The 22,065-nt window shown below is 42.3% G+C and overlaps 1 protein-coding gene across 2 annotated transcripts in view; it reads left to right on the forward strand.

The window, feature by feature from the left end:
* Window positions 1-2,426: 2,426 nt before the first annotated feature.
* The window catches only part of RCAN2 (regulator of calcineurin 2), a 92,054-nt gene continuing 72,415 nt past the window's right edge, over window positions 2,427-22,065 (forward strand). Inside the window, exons 1-2 of one of the 2 annotated variants that reach the window (XM_063442061.1) lie at window positions 2,427-2,506; window positions 16,309-16,535. In XM_063442061.1, coding sequence (XP_063298131.1) covers window positions 16,311-16,535 — 225 coding nt within the window. In that variant the 5' untranslated portion in view covers window positions 2,427-2,506; window positions 16,309-16,310. Of the gene's footprint in view, window positions 2,507-2,730; window positions 2,754-16,308; window positions 16,536-22,065 lie in introns of those variants that run through there. The other variant, XM_063442059.1, reaches the window with a different exon arrangement.

Raw genomic sequence — 22,065 nt, forward strand, 5'->3', positions numbered from 1 at the left:
GTGTCTTCGCCTGTGTAGACAGAAGTCCTTGCACCGGCCCTGCCCCTTGTAAACCGTTTTAGAATGGTTTCCATTACTTCCGACAGAGAGTTGGAAGCTTGAGCTAGCCCTCCTGAGCTCAGCCCTGCACTGCCATACTTAGCTCTCTGTGGGGAGAGGCAACTGGCTGACTCAAGGTATGACATCAACAGCGCACTGCAGTGGTTATGGTGCTTGGAGTGTTCCTTTAAGGAGTTTATTTTTGGCATCAAGGCTCACGATCAGAGATTATAAAATAAAATGCATTCAGCCATACTTGGTATTTTTACACATAAACTGAGTAGGCCTCTCCATATTTCTTTATTTAAAAAATATTTGACCAGAAAGGATATATTGAGATTTCTCTCGTTTTCAAGTATGTCCTGGACCCACAAACATGCCATTGTTACAAGAGGGTGCAATAAAATATTACATTTACAAAATAATATTCAAATACACATCTATAAATGTAACACAGAACACCTAGACAATAGAGTTAACAATGATTACAGGTACATTCTGTGATATGTTGATGGGAATCTCTTAAATGATTTTAGTGTGTGTGTGTGTGTTCCATAATTGTGGTGCTCTATAGGAAAATGAAGATTGAGCCACTTTCATTTCATATGGAGGTAGATTGAAGAAGGCGACAGGGCCCAGTGTTTTATTTATTTAAATGATAAATTAATATTATCTGCAGGGTGTATGCAGCAATCTGCTGTCAAGGAGTGTCAGATGAAGGGATAGCAGAAATGAATCTTTACATTAAATGCTTCACAATGCTTCGCCCTGTTACTTTCATATACCGGGGCCATCAGTCACTCAGAGCTTTACTCCCTCTCCTCATTGCCAATAGAGGGGTGTGTGTTGTTATTGTATGTATCCATGAGCATGCACGTTTTTGTGAGTGTCTCTGTGTGGCTTGTAGTGTGTGTGGCTAGCTATGTATCTATAAATGTATTTGTGAGTGTGGTAATGTGTGTATGAGTGCCTTGCTATGTGCCAGTGAATGTGATTGTCTCCTCATGGTTGGTAATGTGTGTCCATATATGTGTTTGTGTGGCTAGTTAAGTGTGCATAAATGTGTGTGTGTGTGTCAAGTTAAGCGTCCATGAATGGACACTGTATGAGTGTCTCTGTGTGGCTGTTATTGTGTGTTTGCGTGTGTAGCTAGTTAAGTGTCCATGAATGTGCACATGGGTGTCTCAGTAAACTTGTTTGTATGAGTGATAAGGAAATTAAACTCTTTATTATGGGTGTCACAGGCAGAGGGATTGGCAATATTTTCTAACAAAAATCAGATAGATCACACCATTGCGTCCTATCACCTTAACCAGCCGTGCCTATACAGTACTGTAATAAAGCTTCTTCCTGGAGTCTAACTTCAATGATCTTCACCTACAAACTCCTGAGTATTGGTAAAGGACTGCGACATTGTGTAACCAAATGCTATTCTGGCAAGTAGTCACAGCCGAGATAAAATACAGGAGGTATCCATTGTACCAAACTCTTCTAATTTCCTTATCGACTCTCAAAGAGGTGCACTGCTAATATGAAAAACTAGACACATTACGATGAGGAATTGAATCATTAAATGGACACTCTAGGCACCATAACCACTAAAACTCACTGTGTTCTTGGTTGTCCATGGTCCTCTCCATCTGACCAGGTTTAAGCAGCGTTTGTTAATTGAGAGCTGTCATCATTGTGTATGTATACTGTTTGCAGTTGGAATAATGATATAAAAGTTTGAACTTCCTCAGACCTGTAGGACCGCTGGCACCCAAGCAAACTGGAAACAGATTACTAGTGGATCCCTGGCACCAAAACCACTGCAGCATGCTTGACACCTCAGGCACCATAACCACTACATCATGCTTGACACCTCAGGCACCATAACCACTACAGCATGCTAGACACCTCAGGCACCATAATCACTACAGTGCACTGTAGTGCCAATAGTGTATAGTTTGACATTATCCATTTATTAAAATAGTTTTTTTTATATAGATATATATGTATATATGAACTTAAGTGCATGGGAGGGAATTATCATATTGCTGACATTTTATATTCCGAATTAGAAAAATATTCTAAATTTATTCTGATATATTTGCTTCCAAAATAATAATAATAATATAATGAATAATAATAATAATAAACATATCCAGCACAGCATGCATGTAGAAATGATTACTAGGTGAGGAATGTAAGGAATCCGGATGGCTGAGCCTTATAGGGGTTGCAGCCAGTAACATATCATTGTTCCCTGTAGACTCCTTTCTCTCTGTATAAAGCCATTTAGTATGGGTTTCTTGCACCCTATGGGGTAGCTGAGAGCCTGCCCGCTGTGTGTGTGGATACATTGTATCAAGAGCTGGCACTGCCTGCAGGGGGTGTCTGTCAGCTGGTGGGCAGGGCCGGAGTGTGAGCAGGCACACACAGGACTGGCTCCAGCACTCACAGAGCACAGAGGCGGCTGCTGCAGGTAGGGAGGCTCCAGGGATTGCAGGGGGTTACTGGGCAGTGCCAGCCTGGCATGGTGACCTCAGTGATGGCCACTGAGAGTGTAAGAAGGAACCAGCGGCTCAGCGACTGAAATGGCATCAAGATGGATGTGGGGCGAGCATGGAGGGGGTGGAGGGGGGGAGAGGCAGATAACGGTATGTACAGAGCGTAGACACAGAGACCTGGCTGGTCCTGAGAGATGCTGAATGAAGAGACATGGTCTATAGGTACAGCCTGCACGATACTGACTGATTAAAGCAGAGAGTGCAGGACAAGGGAGAGAGTGCAGGACAAGGGGGAGAGAGTGCAGGACAAGGGGGAGAGAGTGCAGGACAAGGGAGAGAGTGCAGGACAAGGGGGAGAGAGTACAGAGCGGGGGAGAGAGAGTGCAGAGCAAGGAGTACAGGACAAGGGAGAGAGCAGGACAGGTGAGAGAGTGCAGGACAAGGGGGATAGAGTACAGAGCAAGGGAGAGTACAGAGCAAGGGAGAGATTACAGGACAGGGGAGAGAGTGCAGGACAAGGGGGAGAGAGTGCAGGACAAGGGGGAGAGAGTGCAGGACAAGGGGGAGAGAGTGCAGGCCAGGGGGAGAGAGTGCAGGACAAGGGGAGAGAGTGCAGGACAAGGGGAGAGAGTGCAGTACAGGGGAGAGAGTGCAGAGCAAGGGAGAGATTACAGGACAGGGGAGAAAGTGCAGGACAGGTGAGAGAGTGCAGGACAAGGGGGAGAGAGTGCAGGACAAGGGGGAGAGAGTGCAGTACAGGGGAGAGAGTGCAGAGCAAGGGAGAGTACAGAGCAAGGGAGAGATTACAGGACAGGGGAGAGAGTGCAGGACAAGGGGGGGGAGAGTGCAGGACAAGGGGGAGAGAGTGCAGGACAAGGGGGAGAGAGTGCAGTACAGGGGAGAGAGTGCAGAGCAAGGGGGAAGGAGTGCAGGACAGGTGAGAGAGTGCAGGACAGGTGAGAGAGTGCAGGACAGGTGAGAGAGCGCAGGACAAGGGGGAGAGAGCGCAGGACAAGGGGGAGCGAGCGCAGGACAAGGGGGAGAGAGCGCAGGACAGGGGAGAGAGTGCAGAGCAAGGGGGAAGGAGCAGGACAGGCGAGAGAGTGCAGGACAGGGGAGAGAGTGCAGAGCAAGGGGGAAGGAGTGCAGGACAAGGCGAGAGAGTGCAGGACAAGGCGAGAGAGTGCAGGACAAGGGAAGAGAGTACAGAGCAAGGGGGAAGGAGTGCAGGACAGGCGAGAGAGTGCAGAGCAAGGGGGAAGGAGTGCAGGACAAGGCGAGAGAGTGCAGGACAAGGCGAGAGAGTGCAGGACAAGGGAAGAGAGTGCAGGGCAAGGGAGAGAGTGCAGGGCAAGGGAGAGAGTGCAGGGCAAGGGAGAGAGTGCAGGGCAAGGGAGAGAGTGCAGGACAAGGGAGAGAGTGCAGGACAAGGGAGAACGTGCAGGGCACGGAAATGCAGGGTGTGTGGAATTTGGAGGTAGGGTTGAGGTAAAAGCAGGGGCAGCAGAGTACTTGAAATTTGAAGAGACAGAATTGGAAAGAAAGTGTCCATAGTGGGACATGGTGCAGGTCCATTGGAGTGTGAATTATTAAAGGGATCAAACTAAAGGGATCAACAACAACAATACATTGTGTCTGCAGCAGATTTAGAACTTTGCACCATATTAGATTTATCAATAAATCCTGACACATGTGCAGGACATGGAGAGAGTGTATAGAGACAGACAGACAGACAGACAGACATACTGCAGGACATGGAGAGAGAGAGCACAGAGGCAAAGAGTGCAGGACATGGAGAGAGAGTACAGAGACAGACAGAGAGTGCAGGACATGGAGAGAGAGTATTGAGACAGACAGACAGACTGCGGGACATGGAGAGAGAGTACAGAGACAGACAGACAAACATAATGCAGGACATGGAGAGAGAGTACAGAGACAGACAGAGAGAGTGCAGGACATGGAGAGAGAAAGTCCAGAGACAGACATACAGACTGAAGGACATGGGGAGAGAGAGTACAGAGACAGACAGACTGCAGGACATGGAGAGAGAGTGCAGAGACAGACAGACAGAATGCAGGACATGGAGAGAGAGTACAGAACAGACAGACTGCAGGACATGGAGAGAGAGTACAGAGACAGACAGACAAACAGAATGCAGGACATGGAGAGAGAGTACAGAGACAGACAGAGATAATGCAGGACATGGAGAGAGAAAGTCCAGAGACAGACATACAGACTGCAGGACATGGGGAGAGAGAGTACAGAGACAGACAGACAGAGTGCAGGACATGGGGAGATAGTACAGAGACAGACAGACTGCAGGACATGGAGAGAGAGTACAGAGACAGACAGACTGCAGGACATGGAGAGAGAGTACATAGACAGACAGACTGCAGGACATGGAGAGAGAGTACAGAGACAGACAGACTGCAGGACATGGAGAGAGAGTACAGAGACAGACAGACTGCAGGACATGGAGAGACAGTAGACAGACAGACAGTACAGACTGCAATAGTGTGCATGATACGGGAAGCGAATAGAAGTGGGAGAATGCCCAGAAAGTGAGTGCAGGGTTGTAGAGGACATTTATAGGACAATAGAGTGTCACAGTATATTTATACAAGGAGACGGTGGTACAGTTTATGGATGGGGTGCAGGTTGTGTTAAATAGATGCATTTGGTAACAGTGAGAGATAATGCCCTTTATTACGGACTCTGAGAGCTGGTGCAGAGCATGTATGGGGTGTCTAGGGTTAGGGGACCCCCACTCTTGGAGCCATATAATAGGCAGGCAGTGTACGGTCTATATTCCTGACCTGCAGTGGCAAAAACATAACCCCCAATCTGTAGAACTACAACTCCTTTGATGCTGTCCCATTATACGAAGACTGGCATTGTATCATGGGGCACGGAGCTTCTCATAACTTCTATTAATGACAGAGTTCAAATGTGGAGAGTGCAGGTTGTACAGAGAGAGTTTCGGTTGTGAAGAGAGAACGGAGTTTGTAGAGAGAGTGCAGGCTGTGGAGAAAGAATAAGGTTTGTAGAGAGAGTGCAGGTTGTACAGAGAGTGCAGGCTGTGGAGAGAGAATATGGTTTGTAGAGAGAGTGCAGGTTGTGAAGAGAGAATTGAGTTTGTTTAAAGAGTGCAGGTTGTGAAGAGAGAATAGAGTTTGTAGAGAGAGTGCAGGTTGTGAAGAGAGAGTGCAGGCTGGGTAGAGAGAATGACGTTTGGAGAGAGAGTGCAGGCTGTGGAGCGAGAGTGCAGGCCGTGGAGAAAGAATGGAATTTGTAAAGAGAGTGCAGGCTGTGGAGAGATAATAGGGTTTGTATAGAGAATGCATGTTGTGGAGAGTGAGTGCAGGTTGCAGAGAGAGAATTGAGTTTGTAAAGAGAGTGCAGGTTGTGGAGAGAGAGCACAGGTTGTAGAGAGAGAGTGCAGGTTGAAGAGAGAGAATTGAGTTTGTAAAGAGAGAGTGCAGGTTGTGGAGAGAGAATGGAGTTTGTAGAGAGAGAGTGCAGGTTGTAGAGAGAGAGTGCAGGTTGCAGAGAGAGAATTGAGTTTGTAAAGAGAGAGTGCAGGTTGTGGAGAGAGAATGGAGTTTGTAGAGAGAGAGTGCAGGTTGTAGGGAGAGAGTGCAGGCTGTGGGGGAGGAGTAAGGATTATGAATGGAATTACTGAATTTGCCCTTGCAGGATGTAGGTTTGTTAAATGTATATTTTGGGTGATGGACACTTTGGACAGACAATCACTTGTAGGAGGAGACCGTAAGTGACCTGTTCCTGGAGGAAACCACGGTTATCCACTAAAGTCCGAGCCGTAACAAATTAAAACCGGAATTGCAAATCCTAGGCTAAACTAGTCAGGCTGTTACCATAGATCAGTTGGAGAATGATTCCTGATCAGAGATTTTAACTTACATTTTGTCTTTCGGATTTTTGTTTGTTTCCCATAAGGTTGGGGGAAGAATAAACCAATCTGTTGGTAACATTGAATACGTTTACCACTGGACTATTCTCTTTTGAAGGAACTTAGTATGTGTTTTTTTTACATTTGTTCTTTTTGGTATGACGTACTTAGAAGAGCACAACAATAACAAATATTTAAACGAAAATGTATTTAGAAATTAGTTTGTGTAAAGAAAATGTTTTAGAATTGTTCTTATTTAGTTAAACTGAGGTCTATCAAGACATCACACAAAGTGTACAGTGACGTCTCATTCCCTTATTGGGAATATTAACGTATCCAGACATTGCAATCAGAAATATCTCTTATTATTTTATTATTTATATAGCGCCAGCAAATTCCGTAGCGCTGTACAATGGGTATATCAGTATAGTATCCCGTCCAAAGGGCCAAAATTAAATAAGGACGGTACAGAGCTACCAGAATGGTTCTGTAATTGTCCTATTACTTCAGATGATCCGAAGCCGAAAGCCAGAATTTATTGGAAAGGACGCACTGTGAAGGAGGAAAGAATTCCCCAAAATAACGGCTTGTTTTCCCATCTGCCATTTAGGAAGAGAGGGTCGCCTGGTGCTCTGAGTTGTAGGTCTGAGCCTTCTGCCGTTGTTTATGCTGTACGCGGAGTCATTATAAAAGTGATGCGCATGCAGATCCTCGGAAATGATAGATAAGAACTCTGAAACACGAGTTGTTAAAGTGATACTGTCACTTGTCTGAACGTGACACTTGGTCCTTCCCTCAGCCCAGTGTGCCGTATTGGAGTAGATATTGGGCTGGGTGGGGCAGCAGAGGTAAGTAGAAACTGTATGAGTATATACGAGTTTGTGCTCATGGAATGTGGGTTAAGGTCATTCGCGTGGGATTCAAAATTAGTCAGATTTTGTTGGAAAAAAATAAATAAAAAACAATTGAGGCATCATCAGCCAGCCCCAACTGCATTAATTGAGAGCGGTTAGCTGACTCTCTACTAATAAATGGCCGGTGGGATTGGCTTGGGACTTCTGCAATTGTGCAGACGCTGGATGTTGCCTCTGGCCGCCGGAAGACCCTCGATGCCCGGCACCGACCTTGATAAGAGGGAAAACCAGTGAAGTACGATTTGCTTTATATCCAGGAAAAGGGATACTACCGTGGGTTATGGTGCTTGGAGTAACCATTTACATTGTGACATTGTCACATTAATGGATTACTCGAACCCTTTCTAAAACACTCATTTTGTTACCTTAAAATTCCTTATTGGGCATTACTAATAGTTCCCCAATGTAATCAGAGGCGTCTCATTGGCTGTCTCTCACACTTAGGAACACTTTATGTGCGTTTCTAATTAGGGGTCGGGATGGGCGCTGCGGGTCATAAACAGCATAACCAGGCCTCCGTCACATTGACAATGCTAAGAGGACGTTAGCTCAGGTCACAGTGGAGGGAGAGGAGGAGGCACAGAATAGAGGGGGCGAGACAAAGGAGCAGACTCCCATCACCCTCAGTCAGTAGCCAGATCACACTGGACCCCATGGAAGCCACCCTCATGCACCCAAAAGGGTATGGAAGCAGGGAGTGGCCATTGAATTAATGGGGAGCTACTGATTGGCTTAGAGCCTAAGCTCTAGGCCAATCAGCGGCATCTCTGCCCAAGTATTCCTGATTCAAGCCTTAGCCAAAAGCCGAAGATGGGCAGAGCTAACCGGCACAGGATTTAACAATTTGGGGTTAAACCATTAGTAAATGGTTTGACCCCCTAAAGGTAAGTCATTGCCAGGGAACTTCTGTCACCATAACAACCTCATTACAATGAAGTTGGTATGGTGCCCGGAGGGTCTCGTTAAGAAAGGGCTTTTCTGAATTTGGATCTTTCAACTGTTAGTAGATAGCTCCCAAATTCTGTATCCATATATATGGCAATGACACATAAGGATACCAAACCAGAGAATAGGCAGCTCCGTTATATGGTATCCTTATGTGGGATTGACATATTAAAGGATGCTACACTATGGAGCTCTCTATTAAAATGCTATAGGTGCCAAATTAAGGAAACTTTTTTCTGGATTTTGATCTTTTATCTGCTTAGTAGCTAGCTCCCTAATTTGGCATCCTTAAGTGGGATTGCCATAGGTGAACGCTTGACAAGATCTAAACAGTTAAATCTGCATCATGATTGTGGAACCTCGCTTTATAGTCACAGTCTAGTATCCGGTGCACAACAGAAATTAGTTAGTACTATAAGAGGGGTGCAAAAGGGGAATCAGGAGCTAAGAAGGGGACCTCGCAACACCACTGGATAAAAATAAAACACACCCTTATACAGAGTATAAGACAAATGAAATAAACAAGGAAAATACCAGCTGATAGTATGGGCGGCATCTAGTCACAGATCTAGAGAACGAGAGTAATATATAGTGTAATACAGTTGTGTATGGGGGAGGAATGGGGGGAATTTCTCTCACTTCCACCACCCCCCCCCCTCCCCCCCCCCCCCATACACAACTGTATTACAATGTATCAGCACTCATCACTAAAGCTGATCACAAATGTTTTTTTGGAATCTTTTTGTGATAGTGACGTCCTGTGTACATGGTTGGTAGTGAAGCAGTTGATGCTATATTTTTCAATTTCCTTATTATTTACTAGACGATATATTGGTACGATTATAAATGGAGCCCTGTGATAGTGCGTGGATAGATAGTATCCGTAGGGTGTCTCGTGCATGGCATTTTTGTCTTCTCTGCTTACAATCGCGGGATGTCCAGGTATAGGCCTGCGTGTTATGCATTTAATCCAGAAATCCCGACCGCGGCTTGTTTCCTTTTTTAGCGCTGTGATGTCACCTTCCATTTTGCTTTTCACACGGCAATGTATTATATGTTGGTTTCCATAGCATTATTAGCTCATGTTACTATCTTGTGGGTACAACTATACCCATTTTTAATTGTTTTTAACTTAAGTAGACAGTCCAAGCACTATAACTACTGTGGCATAATGCTGTGGTTATGGTGCATGGACTAAAACAAATAGAATGGGTTGGCTTTGTCCTTGAGTGTCCATTTAAAGCAGAATGACAGTGACAGTATATCTTTCCTTCACCCCACTATACAGTATTGCAACAATTACAGAGATAAATAAACCAGTAGAGGTAAGTACAAAACGTACTCACTTTGTTTACACTTCCATGTTTGGGGCGACTTTGCCAGTCTAATGCCCGGGCACACTCATGCATACACGGGCATCAACAAGTTCTGTATGAGCACATGTGCACTTGGTGTTAACCATAGCAGTGATGTACACACACATTCTCCAACTGTACAGCGCTGCACAAGAAAGGGTCACTATAGACACCAGAACCATTACAGCTTAATGTAGTGGGTCTGGAGTGTATAGCCTGTCCCTGCAGGCTGAGCACTGTAAACACTGGACGGTTTTGCTTGAACAGGTCTAGACTTTGAGCTAGCCCCGAAGACTAGTGTGTATCAGATCTGGGTGTCAGGTTTATCAGAATACCGACTGTTTCTTTACTAACAAAACCGAGCTTAGACACCTAATACCGAGAGGAATGCCTGTGGCACAGCTCTGGTATTTTAATAAGGTTAAAATGAAACTCTATTCATCTCTGCGAGGTCTCAGCTCTTTGTAAATGGGGATTATTCTCCAGGATTAGAACTTTACCTTCACTTCAGCAAAGGGCTCAAACTGGAACCGTGCTGAGCAGCCTGACATTTAACCTCTAAACAGTTAGACTTTCCATTGCTAAGCAGTGAATCATACATATATATAAGTATATAATGTGCACTTACATAAAGTTTTATGAGCATTATTGTTGTAAACTGGAGGACCTTTTAAAAGTTAAATCAATATGTAGATCCTTAAAGGAAGACTCCAGGCACCATAATCACTACAGGAGTAGCTCTCTGGGTGAAAAGTCAAGCTGTTTTAGAACTATTTGACTTCTAAGCTGGGATTTGCCTGGTGCTGCTCCCCGCCTCCACTACAGCCTTCAGTAGAGCCAGATGCTCTCGGGCAGCACAGGGCTGATCTCATTCTCTGAGAACGATCAGCTGACGCTCTGAGTCAATGAGCTAGCCCTGGGCCCAGCAGGGCCTAGCCTAGGAGAGCTAACAGTGGCCCCTAAGTAAGAGCTTCTTGGCTGTCCTGTCTGCTGAGAGATGGTGAGACGTGGCGTCAGGCTGACCCCAGGAGAGAAATCAAACTGTTCACTCCTGGCACCATAACCACTACAGCACACTGTTTGGGTGCCTGGAGTTCTTAAATAGTTGAAGTTGTTTAGTGCGTTAGGAAAAGCAGAGAGTTCAGACAGTTTGTAAATAATGTGTCAGTCCCCAAGGAAACATGGTGAATCAAATGTATTTAAAGTATTTAAAAACACTGTAGCTTTAGGGATTTAAACATATATTCAAAAAGGAGCACTATAGCGTTGGGAATAGAAAGCTGTGTTCCTAACACACTATAGTGTCCCTCTGCCCTTGTCACCCCCACCCACTGTGACAATGAAATGATTAATGAAAAGATTAAATAACCCTTTAAGCACTTATTCGATTCCAGCATCAACGTCTGTAAGCGCTGACTCTGCCTTCTCTGCCATGATCTCGAGGGGGAACCTAATACGCATGCATGGCGGGCGCATAATAGGCCTTCCCGTTAGGAAAGCATTGACTCAGTGCTTGCATATAGAGAAACACCTCTTGGGGGGGGGGGGGGGGGGAGAATTACAGTATAAGCAATACAGATTTCTATTTCTTACATTACAGAATCCCTTTAAATAGTCCAGACCCAAATATAATCTAGGAAAGATTGAGAAAGAGTTCAGTAATTACTTTGTCTCTAAGTAAACCCAGCACAGAGTGTAAAGGGCTGCAGTGCTGATCTTATCAGCATTTAACTAAAACCATGTGTAGATCCAGGGAGAAACGCTGCCTGCTGCGCATGTGCTCATTCATTGAATATTGATTGCGGCAGAGCATAGTCTCAGTTTTATTTTATTTTTATACTTGCAAGGGAGTGGACTACTGCTCACATCAACCTCAGACTGGTGGGATACTGCTAAAGATACATGGAAAGCTTTATTCACTGAGTGATGAATTGTAATATATTAAAATCCGAATTGCAATTTAGGCTAAAATGGCCAGGCTGTGACTATAATTGGAGATTTTTTTTTTTTAAATTCTTTATTTTTGTTGTGCATGTTATACATAGCAACGACATACGCCACAACAGCGTGTCTGAGAATACACTTAGGTTGAACAGTGGCATGAGGAATCGCACAGTTTTATATAATTATAACAATCATCAGCTTGGTAAAGCAGCAAAGTCGTGAGAGTAAAGTGAAAAGGTCAGCGCTTAACAATGCTAGGCTGGTGGTGCTAAAATATTTGGAAATGGCATATTTTTAATTATGATGACTTGCTAGCCACAATTTTTAAGTATATAATGGAAAGAGAACCCGATAAACATATGTCTTTAAAAACAAAAAAAAAACGAGACAACAGGCTAAGCTTTAAGTACTCTGACTGATAGCATATAAATGAGTAGCCGAGGTGAGTATCCAATACTTAAGCAGGGTTGCAGTTAGTGCCTGCCTATCATTCAGTGTTCTGCAATGAGCATCCTGATGTACACAAGGTTTACAGGTTCACAGGGTAACAATAGACGCCAGAACAGCGCATTTCAAGATTCACCATCATTAAACAGTGGCATGATACTTCTCACAATTTTTATATTTTGCGAGTGTAGCTAAGCAGTTAGTTTGTCAGAGTGAGGTTTAGTGAAAAAAAATAAAATAAAAAAATAAAGATGCTCGGTGCCTAACCCCGCTAGATCAACTTTGCTAGTATAGGTATACTGCGTTAGCACGTTTTGTAGTGTAGCGATAGCCGACCACCAAGCTAAGCACCGATACTTTGTGTCGTGGGTGTTTAGGTTAGGAGGTGTTAGGAACAGGTTGGTACCACATTAATGGTACCCAAAGGTTAGTAGGCTAGTATATGACAACATAAAGATAAACCATCAGTTTCGATTGCCTGGTGGCCCTCCCTGCCCCAGTCCCGAAACCAGCACACAGTAGGAAGGTCTAGTGCTGCGGGTCATTTTGACCGATATATCCCCTTCACTGTATATACCCTAGCACGGTTCCACCATTACACATAACAACTATCAAGCATGGGGGAACTGCACTCTGTTGTCCGCAATTCACACTAGGCAAATTCTTACCATGGCTTTGTTATTTTTGTCTATAAAGCCAAACACTGCATCTCTTCTATTGCTATAAGAAAAAACCTTAATTAAACCTGCGCTTTAACCTGCGCTGTAATTGCCTTATGACAGTCACACCCAGCACGCAGAATGTTTGGGTACCATTAATGTGGTACCAACCTGTGTTCCTAACACCTCCTAACCTAAACACCCACGACACAAAGTATCGGTGCTTAGCTTGGTGGTCGGCTATCGCTACACTACAAAACGTGCTAACGCAGTATACCTATACTAGCAAAGTTGATCTAGCGGGGTTAGGCACCGAGCATCTTTATTTTATTTATTTTTTCACTAAACCTCACTCTGACAAACTAACTGCTTAGCTACACTCGCAAAATATAAAAATTGTGAGAAGTATCATGCCACTGTTTAATGATGGTGAATCTTGAAATGCGCTGTTCTGGCGTCTATTGTTACCCTGTGAACCTTGTGTACATCAGGATGCTCATTGCAGAACACTGAATGACAGGCAGGCACTAACTGCAACCCTGCTTAAGTATTGGATACTCACCTTGGCTACTCATTTATATGCTAACAGTCAGAGTACTTAAATCCACAATGTGGGGGGGGGGGGGGGCAGAGCACTCCTGACACCAGAAACACTGCAGGGTGGTGTTTGGCGGTTTATATATATATATTTGTGTACGGAATTATGGAAGGGGCGCACATTAAAGTGTGTGTAGTTTATAATATATAAGAGTCGTTTGAGGTGTGCCGAAACCGACGCGAGGTTAGGCCTGCAAAAAGAGGGCCCACCCAGATATAATGATATATGAAGAGGGTGTGGTGGGAGGGAATTTCCGAAATCGTCGAAGACAGGTGAGTAAGGGGTTTGCTGGGTTTAAATAGGCTTAAAATCCCTCCCACAACTTCAGGCATACGCCTTCTATATATACAGTACCATTTTCTATACTGGAATCAAGAAATGGTAACAGTAAGAACTGTTAAATACATTTTTGTTTGAATTGCCACATTCCTGATATTTTTGTTTATTAAGTCACAAAGTGATAGAATACAAAATCAATACACCCGCAGAGGTTACAGAAAAACACTGTAATAGTCATACGTACATGAAACAAGTGAAATGAGCAGAAGGGTTAAATGATAAATGTACATCATTCAGGGGGGGTTACCTACCCTCAGTTTTTTTTATACTCAGGCAAGAATCTAAAGAAAAGGGAATAAGAGGAAGGGGAGAGGAGAGGAAAGGTGCACTGGCAGACCCTACACAAATTTAACAAGGATCAACATTTTCCTCAGTCAGTGGAGTAAATTTAAAAATTGCAGACTTGTCCACCCAAATCTAATGGCCGCTGTAACAAGCAGGAAAACACCAAGCTACACTTAACAAGATTATAAACCGTCTAAAGGATGCTCATGCTATGGCGTCGTGAGGGTGAGCGGTTTGCTGATGTCAATGTTGTGGACCGCGTGGCCAACGGTGGTGGTGGGATCATGGTATGGTACGGGCAGGCGTATGTTATGGACTACGAACACAGGTTCAGTTTATTGATGACATTTTGAATGCACAGAGATAACATGACGAGATCCTGAGGCCCATTGTTGTTCCATTCATCCACGACCATCACCTCATGTTGCAGCATGATAATGCACGGCCCCATGTTGCAATGATCTGTACACAATTCCTGGAAGCTAAAAAAAACATCCCAGTTATTGCATGGCCAGCATACTCACCGGACATGTCACCCATTGAGTATGTTTGGGATGCTCTGGGTCGGCGTATACGACAGCGTGTTCCAGGTCCTGCCAATATCCAGCATCTTCACACAGCCATTGAAGAGGAGGGGACCAACATTCCACAGGCCACAATCAACAACCTGATCAACTCTATGCAGAGGAGATGTGTTGCACTGCATGAGGCAAATGGTGGTTACACCAGATACTAACTGGTTTTCAGACTCTCCCAATACAGTAAAACTGCACATTTTAGAGTGGCCTTTTATTGTGGCCAGCCTAAGGCACACCTGTGCAATAATCATGCTGTCTAATCAGTATCTTGATATGCCACACCTGTCAGGTGGGTGGATCATCTCAGCAAAGGAGAAGTACTCATTAACACAGATTTAGACAGATTTGTGAACAATATTTGAGAGAAATAGGCATTGTGTGTACATAGAAAAAGTCTTAGATCTTTCAGTTCAGCTCATGAAAAATGGGGGCAAAAACCAAACTGTTGCATTTATAATTTTATTCAGTGTATATTGTATCCCTGTGTGGCCTCCATTCTGGTAACAGGCAAGCCTAAAGAATGGACGGTCTCCAATTATATAAAGCAATCCCAAGCAAGTGGCTAGACCTAATATCTCAAAATACCCCATTTGAAATACTCTGGGTTGCCTACTTTTGAAAATGGTATGCCATGATGGAGGAAATGTTATCACCCAGGCTGCTATACTTTGTCAACGATAAAATAGGCCCAGAATATCACTTTGTCAAATTTCCAGGTATAAAGACTAGCATTTGCAAGCCCTATACTTTTCCCTGTAATTTCTAAAACCCCATAAAACCTGCACATGTGGGATACTGTTGTATTTCAGAGACATTGTTGAACACAAATACAAGTGTTTTAGAGCAGTAAAACATATCATGACGATGATATTATCAGTGAAAGTGCTGACTATTTGTGAAAAATTCAAAAAACAAATAGGAACACTAACTTTGCCCAGGATTTGTGACTAAATGGCTACTAAAAAAGTCTGTTCATACCCCATTTTGAATACCCCTGGGTGGTCTAGCTTTGCAAATGGTATGCCATGATGGGGTCATTTTCATTCCTGGGCTGCCATACGGTCTCAAATGCAACATAGGCCCAGCAAACCAATCTGGCAAATGTGTAAAAACTGAAATGGGCAAGCCCTGTATTTAATTCTGTAACTTTCCAAAACCCCATAAAACCTAGCATACAAAAAAAGCATACAAGTATGTGTAATTTATTGGAGTACAAGCTAACAGTATTATGACATTCACTGTTAACATTACATGCAGCACTTGAAAAATAACATTTCTTAATTCCTCACGTTTTAGATTTTAAGCATATTAAATTGGGTTCCATATATAACGATTTGATAAGAAATGAAAGCTCTGTTTTTCTTGAACAAAACAATATATAATAAGTGTGGGTGCACTTAATATGAAAGATGTAAATAATGGTGAAACAAACATATAGCTAAAATTCCAGGTTTTATTTTGAGCAGAACTTGGACAATTGTCTCCATCCTTAAGGGGTTAATGTTGTGGCTGATCCGTGTAAGTTAAAGCAGATGATAATCCAACTTTGAAATCTACGACATACACAAAAATTTCTGGATAACAGATCAAAACTAAGCTGCACAGGAAAGTCCCATCAAATATATATATAGTTGTCCAAGACCTCTCCACACCACTAAATGATGTTAGATAGCTCCCGTCTTTAAGAATCTTCAAATGTGTTCTGGGTGTTTGGGGGGCCAGGGGGGGCGACGACCAAAAGAACGCATGTCACACCAGCACTCCAATATAAAGCACTGAATGTCCCATTTCTTCTTATTTTAGGGATGAGGGGAGCATCTTTCTTCATCGGGATGAGACATACGGGATACTTTGCCTGCGTGGTAGGGGGTGGAGAATTGTTACTTCTCTATCCTATGCATCGAAACAAGGACTTGACCAGGTACTTGACCGAAGAAGATTTTCAGGGTATAACGGATTTCAATGATCTCCCTAATGCACTTTTTGCTTGCAACGTCCACCAGTCGGTGTTTGAAGACGAAGAAAGCAAGGTATGTTATCAGTATTAATTTATTATTACTCTTAACTCACAAGATTGGCACTTTTAGAAATTAACCTGGTTACATACCCTGGGACAACTGGTCCTGTTACTACCTGGTTTGGTTAGCTCAGTGGAGCTAATCTCAAAAAGCAGCCAATTGCCCAGAGCACCTGCCTTGCAAAGACTTCTCATTGAGCTGCATCGAGAAGCCTGTGATTGGACAGCCTCAAAGTCTGGGCGGGGTTAGAAAGGAAGGGTTTGCAAAGGCTGCAGATAAGAGAACTGCAGCTTTTACAAGTTATTTTAGATGTACTCCCAATGAAAAAAAAAATCATTGGGGTATATCTACTAAACAATGATTGTTATTTAGTTGTATTTTGGAAGTGGAGTGTCCCTTTAATATCTCATTGTCTCCCTATGCTGGCTGCCACGTGTCATTTTCTCAAGGAATGAATGATATATATTGAGTGCCTTATTGGCGCCAAACAAGTTAATAAAAATACCTGTGATGCATTTAGAACACACTGCAAGTGAGTCACTACTGTTTTAAATCGGGTCAGCGGTGACATCATGAGTGAGGAACGATTCCTATTGGCTACGATTGTCATCACAGCAGTTCTGTTAAAAAGCATCACTCAAAACAAACAAATCCTAAATGTGTAATTGCATACTCATCTATATTCTGAATATATTGTCGCATTAACGTTTTGTAAGACACAAGACAATAAGAGCTTTCACGATTTTGTCTAATAATGGTCTGATTTGCAATTTACACACAGGATCTCAGATATTACTTAGAAAACAGAGAACGAGCGGTAGAAAAATTGCAATGATCAGCTGTTTTATATATTGTTTATTTGGGTCATTCCCAGGGATTGATTAATGCACAAAACCAATAATAATAAAGTGTTTCTATTTAAAAAAAAAAAATAAATAATAAATACATTTCAATATTTTTAAAATGTATAGGTTGGTTTAAAAATGATGGTGAATTCAGATCACCAGTCAGTGCCAGCCAGGCATGTGCACTGCCAACCAGAGTCCTTCACCTACACAAAATACAGCACCTATTGAATATTAGATTTTTGCGTCTCTCCACTATTCTACGGACAATGCGTATTTTGAGAGCGGTAACAATGGTGCTATGTCTTTAAGGCCAACCATGTATAAAAGCAGGTCAGTTTAATATTATACCATTCACAGTGTGAACGTTTTAGGGCCTCAGAGTTGCGCTATACACAGAATTATAGTTCATTCCTTGTCCTGTGGCAATTTGAGCTGTTTGTATTTTTAGGATGTTATACACTTTTGCCCCTTTGTACTATTAATAGCATGTTGGCCTGAGTGTGCTGGAAAAATGGCCTCAGTGCGAATGATAAAGTCACAGCTTGCAGCCCAATGTGGAATGCAAGTTTCAGGAGCTGGCCGCCATGGGGTACTTTGCAAACATGTTCTCTTATCAGAGTCTCTCTATGTTTTAAGGAGGCCAGATATTGCTGCCAGCACAAAATCAGTTCGAAACAAGCGAGCCGGCAGCAGTTAGATTTTGCCGGGGGTGTCTAGTGTTTGGTACTGCAGTGATTCTGGACTACACTTCCCATCATTCTTAGCTTTGAATCCTGGTAAACTAGCACCAAAGGTTTGCATTGCTAACACTGACCCATAGTGTCATAGTGTGATTTATTGCAGGAAAGCTACAAGTACAATGTTTTCATGGGAAAAATTGAACAAAAACCCCATAGTAATATGCTGATCTCCAATTATACTGGTTTGATTTACGATTTCTCCAACTACGGTCCACAGTCCTGCTGGCAAAACAAATTGCCAACATTATCTAAAATACAATCTATTACCTCATTTATTTTTTTAATTAATTCAGCAGTTTCTTTATAAAATACACAGTAGGAAATGTAGGCAAAGAGTCAGTCACAAGATTAACTGTCTTTGTTATAAACCCTGTCTGTCACCGCATATACCCGTTAAGAAGAGTGTTGAAAGGCTGTGTTAAGAGGTCATTTTATTTCTAGAGCGTCTCACCTGAAGAAACTTAATAGCAATAATTTAAGAGCATTGGAAAAAGAACTGTACAATTTGAACCAGGCTAATAAATTTGGCCCCTCGTCTTCCCTATCAGCAATGATAGGAGAAATTAAGACTAAAATTAACAAAATTCATTTAGATCGTACATCTCTTATGGCGAGACGTCTCAGGAAAACATTTTACTTAAAAGGCAACAGGGCCTCTACTCTTTTGGCATCTAAACTCCGGCAAGTAAATGCACAATCAAAAATAGCGTATTTACTTGATGATCAGGGGCGAAAAGTGTTTCATCCTACTAAAATCAGTGACATGTTTGCAGAGTATTATAGTAAACCTTTTAATTTAGAATGTGATTCGAACCTTACCCAGCCTTCTGCAACGACCATTGATACATTTTTAGACAGAGTGACATTGCCTCGGCTGTCTCCAGGACACTTAGAAAGCTTAGGATGTGAAATATCAGCAAAAGAGATAGCTGAGGCGATCAAACTTATGCCATCCGGAAAAGCCCCTGGTCCCGATGGATTCACTATTTTATATTATAAAACTTTTCAAGAAATTTTAATTCCCCACATGACCAAATTATTCAACTCCTATAAGTCCGGGGGAACGATGCCAGAGGAGTCCTTGTGCGCACGAATAGTCACCTTGCCAAAACCGGGAAAAACTCCTGATAGATGCCACAATTTTAGACCCATTTCTCTAATCAATAATGACTCAAAGATTTATTCTAAAGTTCTCGCAAATAGATTAACCAAATTAATCCCATTGCTAATAAACAAGGATCAAGTGGGTTTTGTAAAGGATAGACAGGCGCCCGACGGGACTAGAAGATTCATAAACTTGATTCAGCACATAAATATGACCAAAACGCCTTCATTGCTTCTATCTCTAGACGCAGAGAAGGCGTTTGACAGGATACATTGGGGATATTTATGGAGAACGTTAGAAAGATTCAACATACCATCATCCTTTATCACAGCAATTAAGGCGCTATATTGTGCACCTTCCGCCCATGTCTCAGCTTCCGGTTTCACATCCAAAACGTTTTCTCTAACCAATGGGACGAGACAGGGGTGCCCTTTATCTCCAATTTTATTTGTTCTAGCAATAGAACCCCTGGCTGAATTAATTAGAACAACCCCACAAATTGCAGGAATTGTTGTTAAAGAATCCGCACACAAAATTGGCTTGTTTGCAGACGATATAATTCTAGCTGTCAAAAACCCAAAAGAATCTTTGAGCCATTTTAACTCAATTTGGCGAGATATCGTACTACAAATTAAACGAGTCTAAGTCTCAGGCCCTTCCATTTCATTTAAAAAATTCGGAAACCATTGCCCTTAAGAAATTATATTTATTTGATTGGAGAGCTGACTATATGGAGTATCTTGGCATTAATTTATGCAAAAATTTTGTAAATATGCATAATCACAACTTGAGGAAAGCATGGTCGGACCTACAAAAGGAGATGGAGAGATGGGGCGGAATGGAACTTTCATGGCTGGGGAGGGTCGCATCTGTTAAAATGACGATACTACCAAAAATTCTATATTTCTTTAGGACCATCCCTTTATCCATCCCATTATCATTTTTTAATAAAGTTCACTCGACAATGATGAAGTTCATCTGGGGAAACAAGCCTGCTCGAGTGAAGCTCACTTCCTTGCAGCACCACAAATCGAATGGCGGTATCGGTGTTCCCGATATCCGCAAATATTATTTCGCCACTAACGCTGCAGTGGCTGTGAGCTTTAATAATCAGGTTGATAAACCCAGATGGATGGAAATAGAAGAATCAAAAATTTTACCGGTTAGATTGTCAGAATTACCTTGGTTAAATCCTAAGAAAAGACCTGGAATTCCAAAGTTATTTTTATCTACCAAGACTACACTTAAGGCCTGGGATATTGTTTTTAAAAATGATCATTCTCCCAGCCTTTATAGAGCAATGCCAATTGAGCTATTGAAGGATTATATTCCATCTTTAAAAACAGAACTGTTGAAGGAATGCTCTATAACTAATCTTGACAATTTTTTTCACGGCAATGCTATTCTTTCTTTGGAAAAATTGAAACTTAAGTATGGATTAACGAATGTATGTGAATTGGATTGTATGTTAATCATTGACAAATTGAAAGAACTATTTAAGGTACCTGAAACAGATAAAAATTATAAAACGCTTGAGATGTCTCCATTGGAGAAAGCTTTTTTTATGCAGCCCCACTAGTAAAGGCATGATATCTTTATGATACTCGTTTTATAACGCCAAGCCCCTAGTAAAAATTAAAACATATGTTGTCATGGGAGACGGAGTTGGGTGCCCAGTACAATCTAGAAGAATGGTTCGGTTTTTTTAAAGCTTTAAAAGGTATTTCGTATTGCACCGACCACTTTGAAAATCATTACAAAATTTTATATCGCTGGTACCTGGCCCCGTCTAGACTGCACAACATGAACAATATGTATTCTGACCGGTGTTGGAGAGATTGTGGGGGTGTGGGCAATATGGCCCATATTTGGTGGTTCTGTCCTAAATTAACTAAATATTGGAAATTGATTCACGACCTAATTATTAAAGTGGACAGAACCATTAGCATTTTAACCTCGGAACTAGCCTTATTCAAAAAACTCCCGGAGTCCATTAATAGATCGGACAAAATAATCATAGGTCACATTTTGATCGCTGCTACATCCTGTTTACCTAGACATTGGAAGTCCCAAGATGTGCCATCTCTCAGGGAAGTTTTTAATTTTATTCTAGAAAACAAGGCACACGAATTATCACATAGAGCTAATATGCGTGGTTTCCCATTATAAAAATACAATTGGGATAAGTGGGAAGAAAAAATCAAAGCAGCATATGGTCTTTGACATATTTATTATTAAAGTGCATTGATGTAAAACATATTATTAATTTTTTCTATTTATTTTTTTGCCATATACACTGTTATGCCTATTGCAATACTGGATGGTTATTCTTTTCCATTTCCAAGTTCCCCTTCCCCTCCTACCCCCAATACAATGTTCATATTCTTGTTGTTATACAAATCTGTAAAACTTTAATAAAAATTATTTGAAAAGAAGAGTGTTGAATTTTACAATTAGTTTGGAGTTTGGTGAATTGAGCCATGTCTGCCGATTGGCAAAGCCGTGGTCTGCACATGTGAGGAGAGAAAGCTCGGACCACGTTTTGCATGTGGCACAAAGTTGGGACAAAATGGATATAAAGTGCCTGATTGATAGCTCTGAGCGTCAGACTTCTAATCCATTAAGTTTGCTATTATGTGGAGCTTGTATGCTGCCTGGCGACCCTTTATTAACCAAATCCAGTCTACATGACATATCTGGACTGGAGTATACAATGCCAGATAGAGGGACTGTTCCTGGAAATCCAGTACATTTAGTAGCTATGACAGTAGTGATGGTTGCATTAATTATCAATAAACCATGGTATTGTCCTGTGCATTATTAATTGTACTATTATACATTATATGTTG

The sequence above is a fragment of the Pelobates fuscus genome, chromosome 2 (assembly GCF_036172605.1).
Source record: "Pelobates fuscus isolate aPelFus1 chromosome 2, aPelFus1.pri, whole genome shotgun sequence".
NCBI lineage: Eukaryota > Metazoa > Chordata > Amphibia > Anura > Pelobatidae > Pelobates > Pelobates fuscus.